Below are 15,767 nucleotides of genomic sequence, written 5' to 3'. Positions count from 1 at the left end.
TAAGTAATGCATAAAAAACAGTATTTACTTGGATAAACTGAAATTATAGAAATATTACCTATGCACGCAATTCCTTCTCTTGCTATGTGTTGTGGATTTGTTTAACTTTCATTATGTAAGAATTTTTTGTGAAAAATCGAAGATGAACAAATTCATGTTTTCATTTTTTTTACCACTTATTTTCGAACTTAATTTTTATTATATCTATTTCTCAATTTTTTTTTCTTTTCCACAGAATAGTTTGTGTTATATCTTTTATTTATTATTAAATGTTTCCCAAAAAAGATAGAGAAAATGTAAATCGAACTGTTTTAGCCTCGCGCTTTTCTAAATATCCCCTCCTACTCGGTACCTACGAACTCTATTGACCCTTTAACCAATCTATAATTATATTAATCTATGAAAGTGAAATCAAAATATCTATGACGCAGGGGCGTATAACTCCCGCATGACCTTGTAACCCTGATGGGAGGAGTTATTCAATACCCAAATTCTTATAGACAAAGCTGTTGTGGCTGAAAGCTCAGATCTCATTGGCTTAGAGGAAAAATTGTAGTTTGATCTCTCGCTCTCTACCATAGCGACTTGTGTAACAGAAAGAGAAGCTAAGCATGCTTTATGCTCCGATAAAAATTAACGGTAATTTCCAAGACGCCATTTCGTAAGTTGAAAAGTCAGTTGATGTTTTTACGTAAATATTTTGAATTTTCTTTCACCCATCTAAAAATAATGTTACGTGCTAGAATTCTTCAAGGTGATAAATTAATGCCGTGTTGTGTTAAAGTGTGTTATCCGGTCTATCTCCACCAATTGAAAGAAGGACCCGAACCCGTTGTAAAATACAGGTACTAACCTCTCGTTCTTTGATACAATGTTCCTGATTTCTGAATGTACTTCATTGGCTAATAATTTAATTAATTTTCCTTTTCAGACCTATCCGTATTCCGACGCGATACAATACCACGTATTAGGATGCTAAAACTGCTAAAAAAAAGCCACGATTACATCATACAAGGTCATTTAAACCTCTCCAGAATTGCATCATGTAAGTATTCAGATTTAACCAGCATTTTCCATGATGTTTGCTGACGACAGAGCTGTGGAAATTATATGAAACCCTTGCAGGAGAATTTGAATAACTTCTAGTGCTGTGGCAATAATAATGAACACTTAAATTTGTTGAATATGTATTTTGTGTATATATTCTTTTATTTTTGTGCAAGGTCAAATTAAATCCTATTAAGTTGTTGCAGTAAGACTGGGTTCGATTCCTAGTTGAGACCGTTACTTTTTATTTTTCTGTGTCTTGTTCTGTTTCATGTTTTGTTTAGATATATTAGTTTTATCTTCTACTTCAATGATAAATCAATGCTCAATACATCGGTTGTACTGACCCTGTTTTGTATTACTGTCCATTGTCTTTTTGAAAATAAAAAGTATTTTTATGTGTGCATAGCTGTGGGTTTTTTTTTATTTTCCTTTTCCTGCATTCCAATATTTTTATTTTTAAAATATAATTTTTGTGGGCTATTGAATGAACGATGTTCGCTGGGTGTAGTTATATTGTTTATGGTTACACTTTTTTTAAATGGCCTTGAGATTTATTTATGGTCCACGATATATTTACCTGTCTGGACCAAACGACCGTTTTATCTGTGGTTGTCTGTGGTTATGGGGGTGACAAAATGGCGCCATACAAAAAGCCCGAAGATATCGATCTAGAGAGTGGTTTATTTATGCTATGACGTCTACGCATCATGTTTGACAGTTCAGGAGTTATTTATATTTACTTTTTCTTGTCGTCGAATCCTGTTTGTATGTTGAATGATTCACCGTTTCAAATAGTTAGAAGTTAAATAAATAAAGATTACTCTTTCATCTACACATCAACATGGGGGGTGGGGACTTGGTAAGTATTTGAAGTGTTTCTCATAATTCTTTCGTATTCTAACCTCCAAGTGACTTTGTGAAGGTGTTTCTTGAACTAATTTTTAGGTGAAACTGTATTAAAGTTTGCTCATTACTATTTTAAATATATCTGTCTTACTCACCCATTAAATTAATATTTTTTTGAAATCACAGAACACGAAAAAGTCATGGCATCCAAATACTATGAAAAACCAGGAGAGGGTTTGGAAGGCAGAGCAGGCAGAAGCAAACGAAAAAAGAAGAATAGATGATTTGAGAAGAGAAATGGACAGCGAACGGTCCAGAGAAGAACTGACTAATCATGGTCAAACATCCGGTGTGTTGGTGGAGAAAGCCAACAAGAAGATGGATTGGATGTACAAGGTCAGACCATGTTATTTGAATCTTTTTTAACAGCTTCGATATTTTATCAAATTTGAATCTTGTTTTAACAGCTCTGGTGGGGGTTGTCATTGTCCTGCGGAGATAGCCTGTTCATCTATCTCTGGGACAATGTTTTGGTTTATGGTCCTGTCGTCTAAACTTCCATTCACACTAGGACAATATGTCCGGAGCTGGACAATACAATAATGTCCTGTCCTCGTGGGAACTAGGCAGGCCTACAAACACAGGATAAATTATGAAATGTAGGTCATTGGCTTTAAATCGCACTAAGCAGTTTACATGTTTCCATATAAACTGTTAATTTATTTAACAAAAAATAATCTTTTAGACATGTGTCAACTATTATTGCATGATTATATAATACATTTTGTATTTCTCTAAATTATTTTCATTTTTTCAACATATTATGTTGTGAATAACAATTTATACTTCAATTATTTTGAATATTTTCAGTGTGATAGTATTCGCGCAGTTGATTAATATTTCCATTTACGTAATGTTTTTTTTAATTTACAGCAACCACACGAAAGCGTTGACCGTGAACAATACCTACTAGGAAAGAAGATCGACAAAACCTTTGAGAAAATAGTATCTGAAGAAAAGGCCAACACGTCTTATGTGAAGCCTCCGCCGAAGAACCACGTTGAACATGAGTGCATCCCGTTCTCCATTCGGAACCTCAGCGCGGATGTGGCGCCTAGCGATTGTCAGGTGGACATGGCCAGGAAGCTGCTGGAAGACCCGCTGGTGGCCATCCGCAAGAGGGAGCTGGAGTCCCGGGCGCAGCTGCTGCAGAACCCCGTCAAGCTCAAGGAGCTCACCATGCTGCTAAAGATGGATCAGGTGATTGTTTTTTAAATCAGTATGTATTATTTTATTGAGACGGTCTGCATAATTCAGGCTTAGCTTCACTGTGCTGTAGTTCCGCCGGTGTTTGAGCCTTCTTCCCATCAACACAGGACAAAATGTTTTCAATTAAATTGATTTTGTTTGTTTTTCAGGCTGACACAAAAAAGAAAAAAGACAAAAAGAAAAGCAAAAAGCATAAAAAGAGATCTTCTGACATTGATAAGAAATTAGCAGAAAAGTTAAACAAACTGAAAAAAGGTCACGATAAGAGTTTTGATTTAAAAGGCTTGTTGCAATCTCCATCTGAAAAAGTCAAAAGTTCCAAGAAAAATAAGAAGAAAAAGAAGTCTTCCTCCAGTTCAGAGTCCGACTCTGAAGAGGAAATACAACCAAAAGAAAAACACAACAGTCGGAAACGTTCGGGAGAAGCTGGTTTTGATAGAGACATGAGTGGATCTAAGGACAAAAGAAGTAAGTATGACCAAAGTGATGAGGAAGATCATACAAAATCATATAAGAGTTACAACAAGGATGGATATGAACGTAATAATGATCTACGTAAATCACACAAAAGTCATAATCAGGATAGATATGACAGTATGCCAGAAAACGAGCAAAGAAAATCTCATAAAGGTGATAATGAAGAATGTCGTCGTGAAGGAGATCAAAGAAAATCACATAAAAGTAAGAATGATGAACGCCACCATGAAGAAGAGCAAAGAAGATCACATAAAAGTAATAACAATGATCGCCATCGTGAAGAACACCAAAGAAAACCACATAATAGTAGGAATGATGAACGTCACCATGAAGAAGAACAAAGAATATCACATAAAAGTAATAATGATGAACGCCATCGTGAAGATCACAAGAAATCTAAAAAATCTAAACATGAAGGTCGTTCTGAAAATTCAAGTAGACCAGCAATCATTATTTCTCAAAAGTACAATGAGAACAGTGACGAAGAAGGGGCAACTCCTAAAGAAAAGCACTACGGCCTGGTTCGAGCCGATGGAAGCAAAATACACACGAGCAAGACTAAACGACAAACTCCTCCAAAAGTATTACCAAGCAAAGATGTGAAGAAATATGAAAAAGTTCGGCCAATCAAACTGACAGAAGCGGAGAAGGAAGAAAAACGTAAAGAAATGATGAATAATGCAAATGAAAGAGATAAAGAAAGAGAGAAATATGTTTCTAATTATAGAGATCAGGAAAAGAAACAGGAAGCAATGGAAAAGAAGCATAAATTCAAGGATGATTTTGTGGAGAAACATCTACGAGAAGCCGCAAAGTTCACCAGTGTAGAGAGTAGAATAAAATCTAACATCTATAACATACAGAGGTCCAACAGACACATGGATACCAACTTCGCCAAGAGGTAATGGACACTTCTTTTTATTTTATAATCAAATGGGCATTCAATAATATAAAATTAAGTTAATAAATATGTACTAATAAATAATTAAATATCACATCAAGAAACCATGATGCTATATTTAAAAAAAAACTGATCCATGTAAGTTTTTAGATTCTCACGGCCAAAAGCATTTTTGTTGTTTGTTTTTGGGGTGTTATGCCGTGTTGCGCTAACTCCTTCTTTAATCTTCGGATCTACCGGATCTGCCCTGATGATGGACACTGCAACGCTGTCCGAAACGTCGGCTAAAGAAGGAGTTAGCGCAACACGGCATAACACCCCAAAAACAAACAACAAAAACTGATCCATTTTTATAAATGGTGACTTTTTAGACAATTTTTAATTACTTAAAAAAAAATGTTAAATATTTTTTTTTTTCAAATGTTTCTGGCTTTCACCCTTCCAACTTCCAAGGTCCAGGCCATCATCACAAATTATGGGGAGATGGAAGGTGAATTTGTAGATTTTTTATTTTTAAATTTGCATATTTCAAAATTATTTGTGAATATTTTAGACAATTTGTTACTCTTTTGTAGAAATAGATTTTATTTCTCACAAAAAATGTTTTACTTAATTAAGAAATTGAAAACATCAAACCATGAAAGATTATTATACTACAAGATAATCTTTGAAATAATAAATAATAAGTTACAAATCTGGGGATTGTTATTTTTTCATTTATAGCGTTCAGTCATGAAATCTTAGATCCAGTACAGATAAGAGGATTGACATTTTTGAGAGATGGAGATGATTGAGAACTGAACAGTCGATGAAAACAATATTCTTTGGCAATCATTTCAGCTTTTTGAGAAATCAGTAGGTAGTCTTTTGCAGTTTGGTGCGGCACAGACCGGACCATAGATCTAGGTGCAAATCGTAGTTCAACAGCGTGCAGAGAGTTGCAATGCAAAATAATTCAGATCAGCTGATGTTATCGATGTTCCTTTGAGGCACGAGTAAATTTGGCAAAGTTTGACATTTTGTAAAGGACTAACAGATTCTTCAATGGAACTACTGCTAACTGTATTAAGTTGTCTGACAATTGAATTTGGTATCTGTCTGGAGTGTGTTAACTGCTCTACTCTGCAAAGATAGTTGGTTTGTCAGATTAACAATCTGCCTAACACACAGATGAAACCTAGGTTTTTGAGCTTTTGTATGAGGTCTGGTTGAAATTAATAAATACAGTCTTGATGGAGTCTGAAAAGAGAGCTGTGTTGCACATTCATAAGGTATTTAATGCAGATAGAGAAAGTAAATGCGTACACAGTGAGAATGAGGACAGTAAAAATACAGTCTTGAGGGAGTGTGAAAAGGAAGCTATGATGCACATTCATAAGATATTCAATGCAGATGGAGTATATAAATGCATACATATTTCACTGAGGTTTCAATGAGGACAAAAAAATACAGTCTTGAGGGAGCTGTGATGCACATTCATAAGGTATTGAATGCAGATAGAGAATATAAATGCATACATCCTTTAATCCTTCCTATTTTCAACACATTTACATATTTAGTTCATATGTTCACACTAGACCTCACATAACTATATTCCATTGGTCACCATGAAACAGGCAGTCGCCTAGTATGGTGATTTAATGTACCATAAAGAAATGTTGTATTGTATTATCATGTATAAATAAATAAAATAAACATGGTGAGAATGAGGACAATCTTCTTCTTTCGTATGGTGTGGGGATCAGAGGGGTACATATAGGTCTGCGAGCCATTCTAGGGCCTCAGACGTCGCTATGTGAACCTCATCAATCCAGCCGAGGAATGAATGGAGCGGGCATTCGTTGACCGCATGTTCAGTGGTCTGCACCGCACCACATTCACATATCGCCGACTCTTTATGGCCCCGTCTGTGCATCATGTGGGCACAGCGCTATGGGAGCACCTTAACCTATTGATGGCGGACCAGGTTTTGCGAGGCAATGAGGACAATAAAAATACAGTCTTGAGGGAATCTGAAAAGGGAGCTGTGATGCACATTTTATTCAATGCAGATAGAGAATATAAATGCATACATAATGAGAATGAGGACAGTAAAAATAATTCTTCGTAAAAAATATGTTTATTTATCTATGTTCCAAATTCTTATAATATTCTACATTGTTTGGAAGGGGACCTCAACAAACCTACTCCCCACTTTATTACTGCATAATTTTATTGATTAAGATTCTATTTAATAAACTTAATAAATAAGACCCAACACTAGATTTTTACCATTACAATAAGCTTACACATATTCTATTTTAAAGTTTCACAACATACTTTTTGTCATCCGTGATGGTATTATATCATTTATAATTGTAATTTTATTCCAGGGGGATTTGCTCTTTGATAATCTGTAAATAAAAATAATATTAAAAAGGGTTCCACAGTAATGTTCACTTATGAATAGGCCACTTGCATGCAATTTATAATGACTTGGAAAAAATCATGTGGATAGATCTTTCTACTGAGATTACGAAAATGTTACTAAAAAAATTAGAAATTTATAGTCATTTTAATAATAAAATAAATAAATCAGTTTTTTAGCTCATAACCTCACTACATAAAAATGTCCAGTCTCTGATATTTTTTTGTATTTATTTTTATAAAATTCCACACTGATTTTTTTAAAGTTGTTAAGATTTGTTTGGGCTTGATGAAGTCTTCAATAAGAGACGCATGGCTTTTTTTGTTTTTACTGCACAAAACTGCATTTTTACTTTATTTAATGTTACAAAGAGTTAAATTATTCCCGACCCGGGCAAAACACTTTTACTAATGGTCTGCAGACCATAATGACTGCTTGTTACTATTTTATAGGAGAGAAGAAGTAAGAAATCCAGTCGGCGAGGCTTTTTATAATCTAACCAAGTAAAACACATTGACAAGCTAATTGTAAACACACACTGTCAAAGAAAGCCAATTGATAAGGCAAAACATCTGTTTTATCTGTTAGCCCTAGTTTTACCTCTGACCGCTAGGTGCTAGGCAGGAGCCTGTAAAGTAACTGGTGGTGAACTTTGCTAATGGTTCGTACATTTTTAACAAAAGTAACACTTATATTTTCGTCACTTTTGTCAAGTTGACATTTAACATTAATTCACTTGTGTTTGCCAATTATAATTATTTATTATTTTTACCATCTCAGGTCCTACGATAGTTATATGAATCCATTTTTAAACAATAAATTGCAGCGGCCGCGCTGCCCGCAGTTTGAATTTTGACAGATAAATAAAGTGAAGTTCTTACAAGTCTGTATGGCTTCCGAAGCAGGGTTGTCAATGTGTATATTCTAAAATGCCCATAACAGATGTTCAAATTCAAAAAATGAAAAAAATTCTATTGAAATTAGCATTTATTATTTATACACAAAATACTCCATCGGTTTAAATTATTAGAAATTCCCCACTATTTATCGAATTCCCTATGAATTGGCACCCAGTTTTGAAGCGGCTGACTATTTTTAAAAATGATTTTAGGCTATTTAAATTTTTTTTTCGTACCCATAGATTATGTTTTGTTTTTAAGGTTTATAAAAAAATGGTCTTATTTTGGGGATTGAAATTTTCAAAAAATTGACAGTTTCAACGTCTTGTCGACAATGTCTTTGAATTTTTACCTAGACTGGAAAAATAAATAGTAAAAAAAGTGATGCAAGTGGCCTGTTAAGATAATTTTTCAGTCTAGTCATGGTTCATAAAAATGTCAATCATTTTCTACAAAAAATGCTTGATTATCGAGGCATATTTGAAAGGTTTTCTATTTTTTAAAATATTAATGAATGCACCTGGCAAATTATTATTATTACCTGTTGAAAAATTGCTACATATCGTCGTTGCGCTTGCACGACCGGCTGTGAGTTTTACTAAATTTTAGAGGGGAAGCAAAAAAACTTCCCAGTTTTCTAACAGCGTTTGAATGAGTATTGGATGATAATGGTTAAATTTATGCACGTAGCTGAGGGGCCCAATTCATTTTTAAGAAAATTTTGGTGTAAAAAAACGTTTTGCTTAAATTTGGCACATAGCCGATTTTGCAAGCGCAAGGATGGTGTATATTATGTAATAATAAATTTGTATTGTTATCCGAAGTTCGTATGAATATGTAGGTATAAATATGTATTGGTGAAACCGTTTTTAGGGTTGGTTTATTCATGTAAAACTTCATAGATTACATATTATAAACCTGGGAAGTTTAAGCTTGTTTATGAAATTCCTCAATTTTTTTGAGGCTTGATGATTAAAACAAGTTGATTAGAAAATCAGTTATATTTGTTAATAAATATATACAAAATAGGATGTTTTGATTATCAGACGGTGGAATGAGAACTTGTACAAACAAAGCAATATAATGTAAGATAAGAGAGAGCAAGATGGTTGGTTTGTCCATTGCAGGTTTGACAATGTGGAGTACCTTAGCACACATTTCAGTGTAGATTGGGTCGGTATCCCATGGACCGCGTTCGGGCAAGGGGATTGCTCTTCGCCGAAGCTCGGCAACCATCTCACTCAAGTCCATTATCGGTAGGGGATCCACGTTTTTCACTAAAGCCACCAGGTACTCTACATAATGAACCCTACGAATAAAAAAACATTCACCCAAAAATGTTAACCCATCAGAAGTCAAATTTATTACTCAAAGTTAGTTGGATTTTGAACTGCGTAATTTGACTAGCGTTTGTAAAATTATTGTTAGTTACAGTGGGTTTATATTTTTTTTAAACGCTCTTTTGAATATCTAACGCAACGTATGAAAACCAATGATTATGCACACATGGATTTATATACAATATATACATTATTGCTTTGTTTGGACATGTTATTTAAGTATGCATTTATCTGTATTACAATGAATAAAGTTCAAAATAATGTAAAACCTCTAGTAGTCGGGTTCTGAATAATCCGCCCAGGGACCCGTAAGGTTTGGGTGGCATCTTTATATTAGCGCGTTTTACTAGTGTTTCCAAGTCATCGGTAGACAATATAGAAATAGGATCCAAGTTGTGGGATCTCACAAGTCGAGATAGATATTCAACATAATGGTTCCTGCAATTGAAGTTTGTTGTAATTAGGGATAGTCATAATAAAAATAATTATATTTGGATGATTTGATTTGAAAATCACCTCAAGGGCGCTGTACAAATATATATGGTCAACTATGGGTGTTACAGCACGCACCCAAAGGATTTAAACCAGCGATTCCTGGGCATATTTGGAGTTAAAAATGTGGATATCATTTTGCTGTCTGATGATAAGCGATAATTCAGCGATAGCCGACTTTTATGCAGAAGGAATTGGCAAATTGGTGCAACGCTATGACAAGTGCTTGAATTTAAATGGTGGAAAGCTTAATTTTTAGGAGACACGTAATAAAATATTTGTATCAATGAGGGTTTTTATCTATGGCCAAACGGTGGTTACTTTCCGAACAGCCCTCGTAGAAGAGTGTCTGTGGATTTGTTTTTTATACAAATCTACAGTTTCATTCAAAGATTGATGAAATTTTGCACACTTGACCCTCAAAATAAAAGGGAGGTCACTTTTTCTTCAAATAATCGATTAAAATCTATTCAAATGAATTAGGGAACAATGTTTTGAGTATGTTGGAGGGGACATTACATAATATTTTTGCTACTTCTTAGGGTGGCTTTAACCATTTCTAGATGGGGGAGAACAGTTTTTAGGATAAATTTGAGCAATTAATTTGAATAACAAAAAAGATTTCTTTATTTAGGAACTATGAAAAAATTCATACAGTTTGAAGGACATGGTTTGGAAAAATAACAGAAAAATAACTTGAAAGACCATGTTTCAATTAGAGCTAGATCAATCGATCGTTTTACATAACCCACTAGAGTTGTGAGCCTACACCGGTACCGCTACACCGGTACCAGGCATCCGGGTCGCGATAGTAGATCACGCTCTTAAAAACCCGGTCGTGAATGACCCGAAACCCGATTACACATCTCCTACTTTCACTTTCGTTTGACTTAGGTATGTAGTAGGTACTGTAACTAATATGGGAAATTCCAAATAGATAATATGAGACAATTTTCACCAACCTTTAACATTTCATAAACTCATTGCAAAATCAACAAAAATACAATAAGTACATGGAAAGAATAATACAAAGATAGAAAGCTGCAAATATTTCGACTATTCTTACTTAAATTTTATATTTAAGTAAGAATGAAGTTATTTTAATTATATATTATGATTTAAAACGTTGCTCGCCTCGCTACACTGGTACCAGAGAGTAGATCACGAGAGTAGGTCGCAAGAGTAGGTTTTGCGACCCGGGTGCTTTCTATGTGCGCTCGCCTCGCCACTACGGCGCTCGGCAACTGAGAGTGGGTCGCATACCAGAGTGCTGGTGAAAAAATAACCCGCTCTCTCTTTGGAAGCTTGTGTGCGGGTTTCAATGAGCGGGTCATTCACGATCGACCGAGGACTAGTTTCAATTGCATCAAATTGTGCCAACAAAAATGATTTGCCGTATTTTTAAATTTATTGTAAGGAATTGTACTTCTTTTTTCATACTAAAGTCATTGAACTTACTGGCATAGTCCTGCTTGTTGTTTGGCCACTTCCGAATGACAGACACTGTCCACCATTCCTGTTGGGGTCTCTCTCTGCAGTTGGATGGGACATTTAGTGGCTGCATTTCCTTCTGGAGTCTCCGGGGGGTCTACACGGAACTCTATATTATGCAGCTGAAACATAATTCAAAAAAAATACATACGATTACATTTTAAAATACAAGTAGAAATGTATTCAAGCGTACAAGTATACATCTATACAAGGCAGAGATAGTTGGAGAGCTTCTGAGGTAGGCAAGCAACTTGAAAATGGCCAAAGAGTATGGGGAGATAAAAGATTCTGTGTTCTGTATTTGCCTATTCTGGGCGTTATTAAATTCATGGTACATATCAGCACTCTTTAATCTCTCGAACGCCAGCGTATCCGTAAGGATATGTTTAAAAAATCATTTATAAGAATATAGCTAGCCATTACGGGGAAACTACATAATATGGTAGATTGATAAGTTTTATAAATATAAAAATATACATTATCTGGTATAAGAGATAACAACACACAAAAAAAATTTCGTTCAGAAATAAGTAGGCGCGTGGCGAAAAATTAGCATCGGCCATCTAGAACTTAATTGTTGTACAAAATATACATTATATTTAAAATAGGATATGCTATTTTGAGTTTTTTTCCTAAAGGAAGTTAAGCAGAGCGTTCAATGCTTACACAAACTAACCTTCTCTGACACAAGCATACTATTACATATATTGCGACTGATTTATTAGAATATGAAAACAAAACACATTGTTGTATTTCAATTCCCATGGGTGTAGTAATAAGTCAGTATGCAATTAGTTACTTTTTTTTTTTTTTTTAAAGATAGACAAACATTCCCGGGTTACGAATAACCTGACAATATTTGAAAATCTCCTACTACCACCAAAGTAAGCTGAAAATGTTGCTTGTGTTGTGATGGAGGACTTATTATTATTAGTATTAATTTATAAATTCAACAGTTTGCATGGTTTCTTTACCTGTAGCAGAGTTTTTAATTCTCTGGGTTCCTTGTCTCGGAGATAGAAGAGGCAGTTCCTAGGATGGTGGGAGTGCAGACCCAGCTTGGCGCAGTAGGGGCTCAAGCCGCACTTCGCCCCCATCATGAAGGGCTTGTCGCAGCCACAGCAGAACTCGTACTTACACTGGCTGCATGTGAAGTGCATACAACCTCCCCTAGAATACAAAATATGAAGGAATAATATATAATATAAGCATTTTGATAATAAACAAACTAAAGGTCTGCCATAAGTTTTGCACTTTTTAAAACTCAATAGAAAGAAAACCAGGTCCCACCCAGGCTTAGTGTGTTCAATTCCTCGGCTGGCTAAGTCCTCCATCACAACACAAGTAACATTTTCCGCTTACTGTGGTGGTAGTAGGAGATTTCCGAATATTGTCAGGATATTCGTAACCCGAAAATGTTTGTCATCTTAAGAAAAAAAAATTATTTCTTATCAATAATGTAATCTAAATATCCACTATCGCGCTGCTGGCATTCCTCGAATCTGGTCCCAATATTTTGGAAAACCTCTTTAACACAAAGTGCGCAAGTTGTCAGATGATCTCTTGATGAAAATTCGCATTTAACTGGGTATGGTGGCTGATTTATTCAAGTACACCCAACTTTTTAGATTTAGTTAACCCCATTAAAAAATATTCGGGGGTTGTCAAGTCTGGACTGCGGGAGGGCCAAGGAATTTCCCCTTTAAAAAATATTTATAAAATCCATCATTTGAAAGCGAAGAAGATTCAGGAAATAAAGATGAGTCAGACTCTGTTTACGGTGAGGCTTCCCCTTAATTTATAAAGGTCAAACATTGGGTGGTTGAGTACAGACGTGGTCGCATAAGCATTTTTATGAGGAGTGTTCTGGGTGCCCGAAAACTGACGGACATGTCGCATATGTGACAACATTTTTTTTCTGACAGTTTAAAAGGATGGGAGAAAGGTTTGACCAAATCAGTATCGAGTTGCATAGTATAGAGTTTCGACTACGTCGAAAAATAAATTTTGTTTTGCTTCGAAATATTACAAAGGCTGGAAACTTTTTAAATTACCCTCGTATTTTCTATAGCGAAAGAATGATAAACATTGATGCTAACTAAAACAATGGCACATGCTAAATGATGATGAAATGTTTGAAAATAATTGGTGATTGTCCTTCCAAATGAAAAAAGTAATAACTACGGTGAATTATTGCCTAGATTATTGAACTAATTGCCTATAGATCCTGATAACGTGTGCGTCGGAAAGTGTACACAATTAGACTGCAACTAATTGTAGTTACTGCAGTACTAAAAGGAAGGGGGTTTTCACAGAATTTGAAAAATTAGTCATATTTAAAGGTTGACTTTCAAGTTCTGTGAAGGTTCTATTCAAGTTCTGCTGTGATTTCAGTTTGGTGAAGCAACTGGCCAATAATGATACAATAACAGAACTTGAATAGAACCTTCACAGAACTTTCGAATAAACATTTAAATTTGATGAATTGTTCAAATTCCGTAAAACAACCGGTCCTAAGTGTAGTATATTTAAAGAATAACCTCTAGGCGTATCTATTTAGAAAATATACACAATTGCTGCATATACACAGTGTACTCTGCGACACTGCAACATTAGATTTGAATGTATACACAATTAGTATGCACCTCTGCGTTCTAATACTGCGTACTTCCAAAATATGCGGTATTGATAAATTGGGGTGTTTTGTAAATCCAATTCGGAACTGCACCCAGTATCATAACAGCCATCTACACGAGTATAATGGTATGTGTTCTCACCTAGACAAAGCGAATCGGAACTTGCATTTAGGGCAGTCAATTCCATGATCATCAAGATGCTTCTTGACTCCCGCAACTTGTACATCAGGATCATTAGATTCCTTCCATTCGGCGAACTTCTCACAGGAGATACCATCATGCTGTGCTTCCCACTGTAAATATAAATTACAAATTAAGTATTTTCCTATAATTTTACTGTTCATATTAATCTGTCGAACAGAACTTTTTTTAATTAACTTACAGGTCTCCTGCAGAGAGCGCAGGTCACAGATTGGCAGTCGGGACACACGAGTCTCTTCTGTCTTGGATTAGCAATAAATCCAGAGGAGCACTGAAACAAACAAACAAAAATAATATGTATTACTCATAGACATATGAATATTAGTAGACCTGCCCTAAGTGATTAAAAGCGTATTATCCCCACTCCCCATACCGGTTCCATTGAGCCGGCTGGGCTCGCATATGGCCTCAAGTGAAATTTGAAAACGTGACGTCATCATTCTTGTGCGAACTATGGTCGAGGCATCATCGGTTCATTTTACGAAATAACACGGCAAAATGTTGACTTGTGATATGAAAACTTGTAAAAATAGATGTGAAAAAGAGAATAAACCCAATTGTCGTATTACATTCCATAAGTAAGCATTATTTTACTTTATTTTAAGCTTATTCACACCGTATTATATGGATCAGTTTTAGAAACATATACTATCACATCACAATGTAGCGATTCTCAAGTGTGCTCATCGTTGTTTACTGTAAGTAAATTATGAGACATTTGTAAAAGTGTCTTAACTAAATACTCTGAAACTAACTACGACTCTGAAAATAGAAGCTGCCTTACTTTGCCGAATTTGGACTTCGCAAATTAGTTCATAACGTGGCGAGTAATTTGCGCTCCCATGTAAAAATGTCTATTCATTCAAAAGAAGATTTTACTTTTAAGAACTAAATGGTGATATTATAATGCGAGATGCCTATTTACTGTCAGATTGATTTATTGACGAATCACAGTCAGCCTTACTCCCTTCGTTCTTCAACAGTTGATTTTACCCCTCGCCATTATCTTCTCGTCTATTAATTCCTATGTCTGTGGTATCACTTAAAAAAAAACAGAAAAAATTGCTTGTGAAAATTATTTCAAAAGGTTTTTTTACCAGCGTGGTTGTGCTCAATAATCAATCCGCCATAATAAATATAAGACATATTTATAAAAAAAAAAGAAGTGTATAAAACAAATGTTTTATGGTCATAGTTATCGTGCATACGCAGCCATTTCTTGGTAATATAGCCTTAACTATAAAAACTCATACAGATCCCAATAACCTAATCAATTCCAATGACAATTATTTCACCATGTGGTAGTTCTATAAGTATAAGATTCAGCCACAAGGATAGGGTTAAAATTCAAGCAATTAAAAAAAATGAAGATTTAGGTTAAGAGTGATATTTGCTTACTTCGACACACCATTTGAAATTCGGATCCAGCATCAACGTTCTGTCTCTCAACTTTCTCTGGAATAATTCATGAACATTCTCTTCAAGTATGGATTTCAGCAGGATATCCAGGTTGGAGAAGTACTCTAGAATATCATCTTCATGCAGTTCATGCAGCTCGGGATGTTTGCAGTAAGGGCAAGCACAGTCAAAGATGCTGCGGTCTGTGATTTGGATGGTGAAGTAGTTCTTGGCGCACTCCTTGCAGCACCGGTGCGTGCATTTCAGCATTGAAACCATCTGAAATAAGAACCACTTTAGTAAAGAAGCACTTGTCTTGATTTTATGGTATTTTGAAACTAAGTGCTAAAATACATTTTA

The 15,767-nt window shown here is 35.1% G+C and overlaps 2 protein-coding genes across 6 annotated transcripts in view; one reads left to right on the top strand and one right to left on the bottom strand.

Moving 5' to 3' along the window:
• Positions 1–1,751: 1,751 nt before the first annotated feature.
• Cwc25 (CWC25 spliceosome associated protein homolog) lies at positions 1,752–6,424 on the top strand. Its single transcript, XM_089631366.1, has 4 exons — positions 1,752–1,909; positions 2,083–2,292; positions 2,830–3,156; positions 3,315–6,424. Exons 1-4 carry the CDS (start codon positions 1,892–1,894, stop codon positions 4,545–4,547), a joined length of 1,788 nt encoding a protein of 595 aa, XP_089487492.1. The 5' UTR covers positions 1,752–1,891; the 3' UTR covers positions 4,548–6,424.
• Positions 6,425–6,610: 186 nt separating this feature from the next.
• LUBEL (Linear Ubiquitin E3 ligase) overlaps positions 6,611–15,767 on the bottom strand; it is a 36,863-nt gene continuing 27,706 nt past the window's right edge. For 3 of the 5 annotated variants that reach the window (XM_089651568.1, XM_089651571.1, XM_089651570.1), the window contains 7 exons: positions 15,408–15,686; positions 14,191–14,280; positions 13,950–14,101; positions 12,147–12,342; positions 11,140–11,294; positions 9,459–9,627; positions 6,611–6,936 (listed from right to left, as the gene is read on the bottom strand). In XM_089651568.1, the coding sequence (XP_089507694.1) occupies positions 6,907–6,936; positions 9,459–9,627; positions 11,140–11,294; positions 12,147–12,342; positions 13,950–14,101; positions 14,191–14,280; positions 15,408–15,686 (1,071 nt within the window). In that variant the 3' untranslated portion in view covers positions 6,611–6,906. Of the gene's footprint in view, positions 6,937–8,995; positions 9,159–9,458; positions 9,628–11,139; positions 11,295–12,146; positions 12,343–13,949; positions 14,102–14,190; positions 14,281–15,407; positions 15,687–15,767 lie in introns of all 5 variants that reach the window. The other 2 variants (XM_089651569.1, XM_089651572.1) reach the window with 2 other exon arrangements.

The sequence above is a fragment of the Hesperophylax consimilis genome, chromosome 4 (assembly GCF_061612785.1).
Source record: "Hesperophylax consimilis isolate HC1 chromosome 4, BYU_Hcon_1.0, whole genome shotgun sequence".
In the NCBI taxonomy this organism is placed as follows: domain Eukaryota; kingdom Metazoa; phylum Arthropoda; class Insecta; order Trichoptera; family Limnephilidae; genus Hesperophylax; species Hesperophylax consimilis.
Note: the sequence above shows the minus strand (reverse complement) of the source record. Positions and strands in the feature narration are given on the sequence as shown.

Bases quoted from the DNA above. Each gene is read 5' to 3' on its own strand.
- Cwc25 (XM_089631366.1), top strand. The intron at 2,293-2,829 runs GTCAGACCATGT...TTTAATTTACAG, and splicing joins AGATGGATTGGATGTACAAG to CAACCACACGAAAGCGTTGA. The intron at 3,157-3,314 runs GTGATTGTTTTT...TTTGTTTTTCAG, and splicing joins TGCTGCTAAAGATGGATCAG to GCTGACACAAAAAAGAAAAA.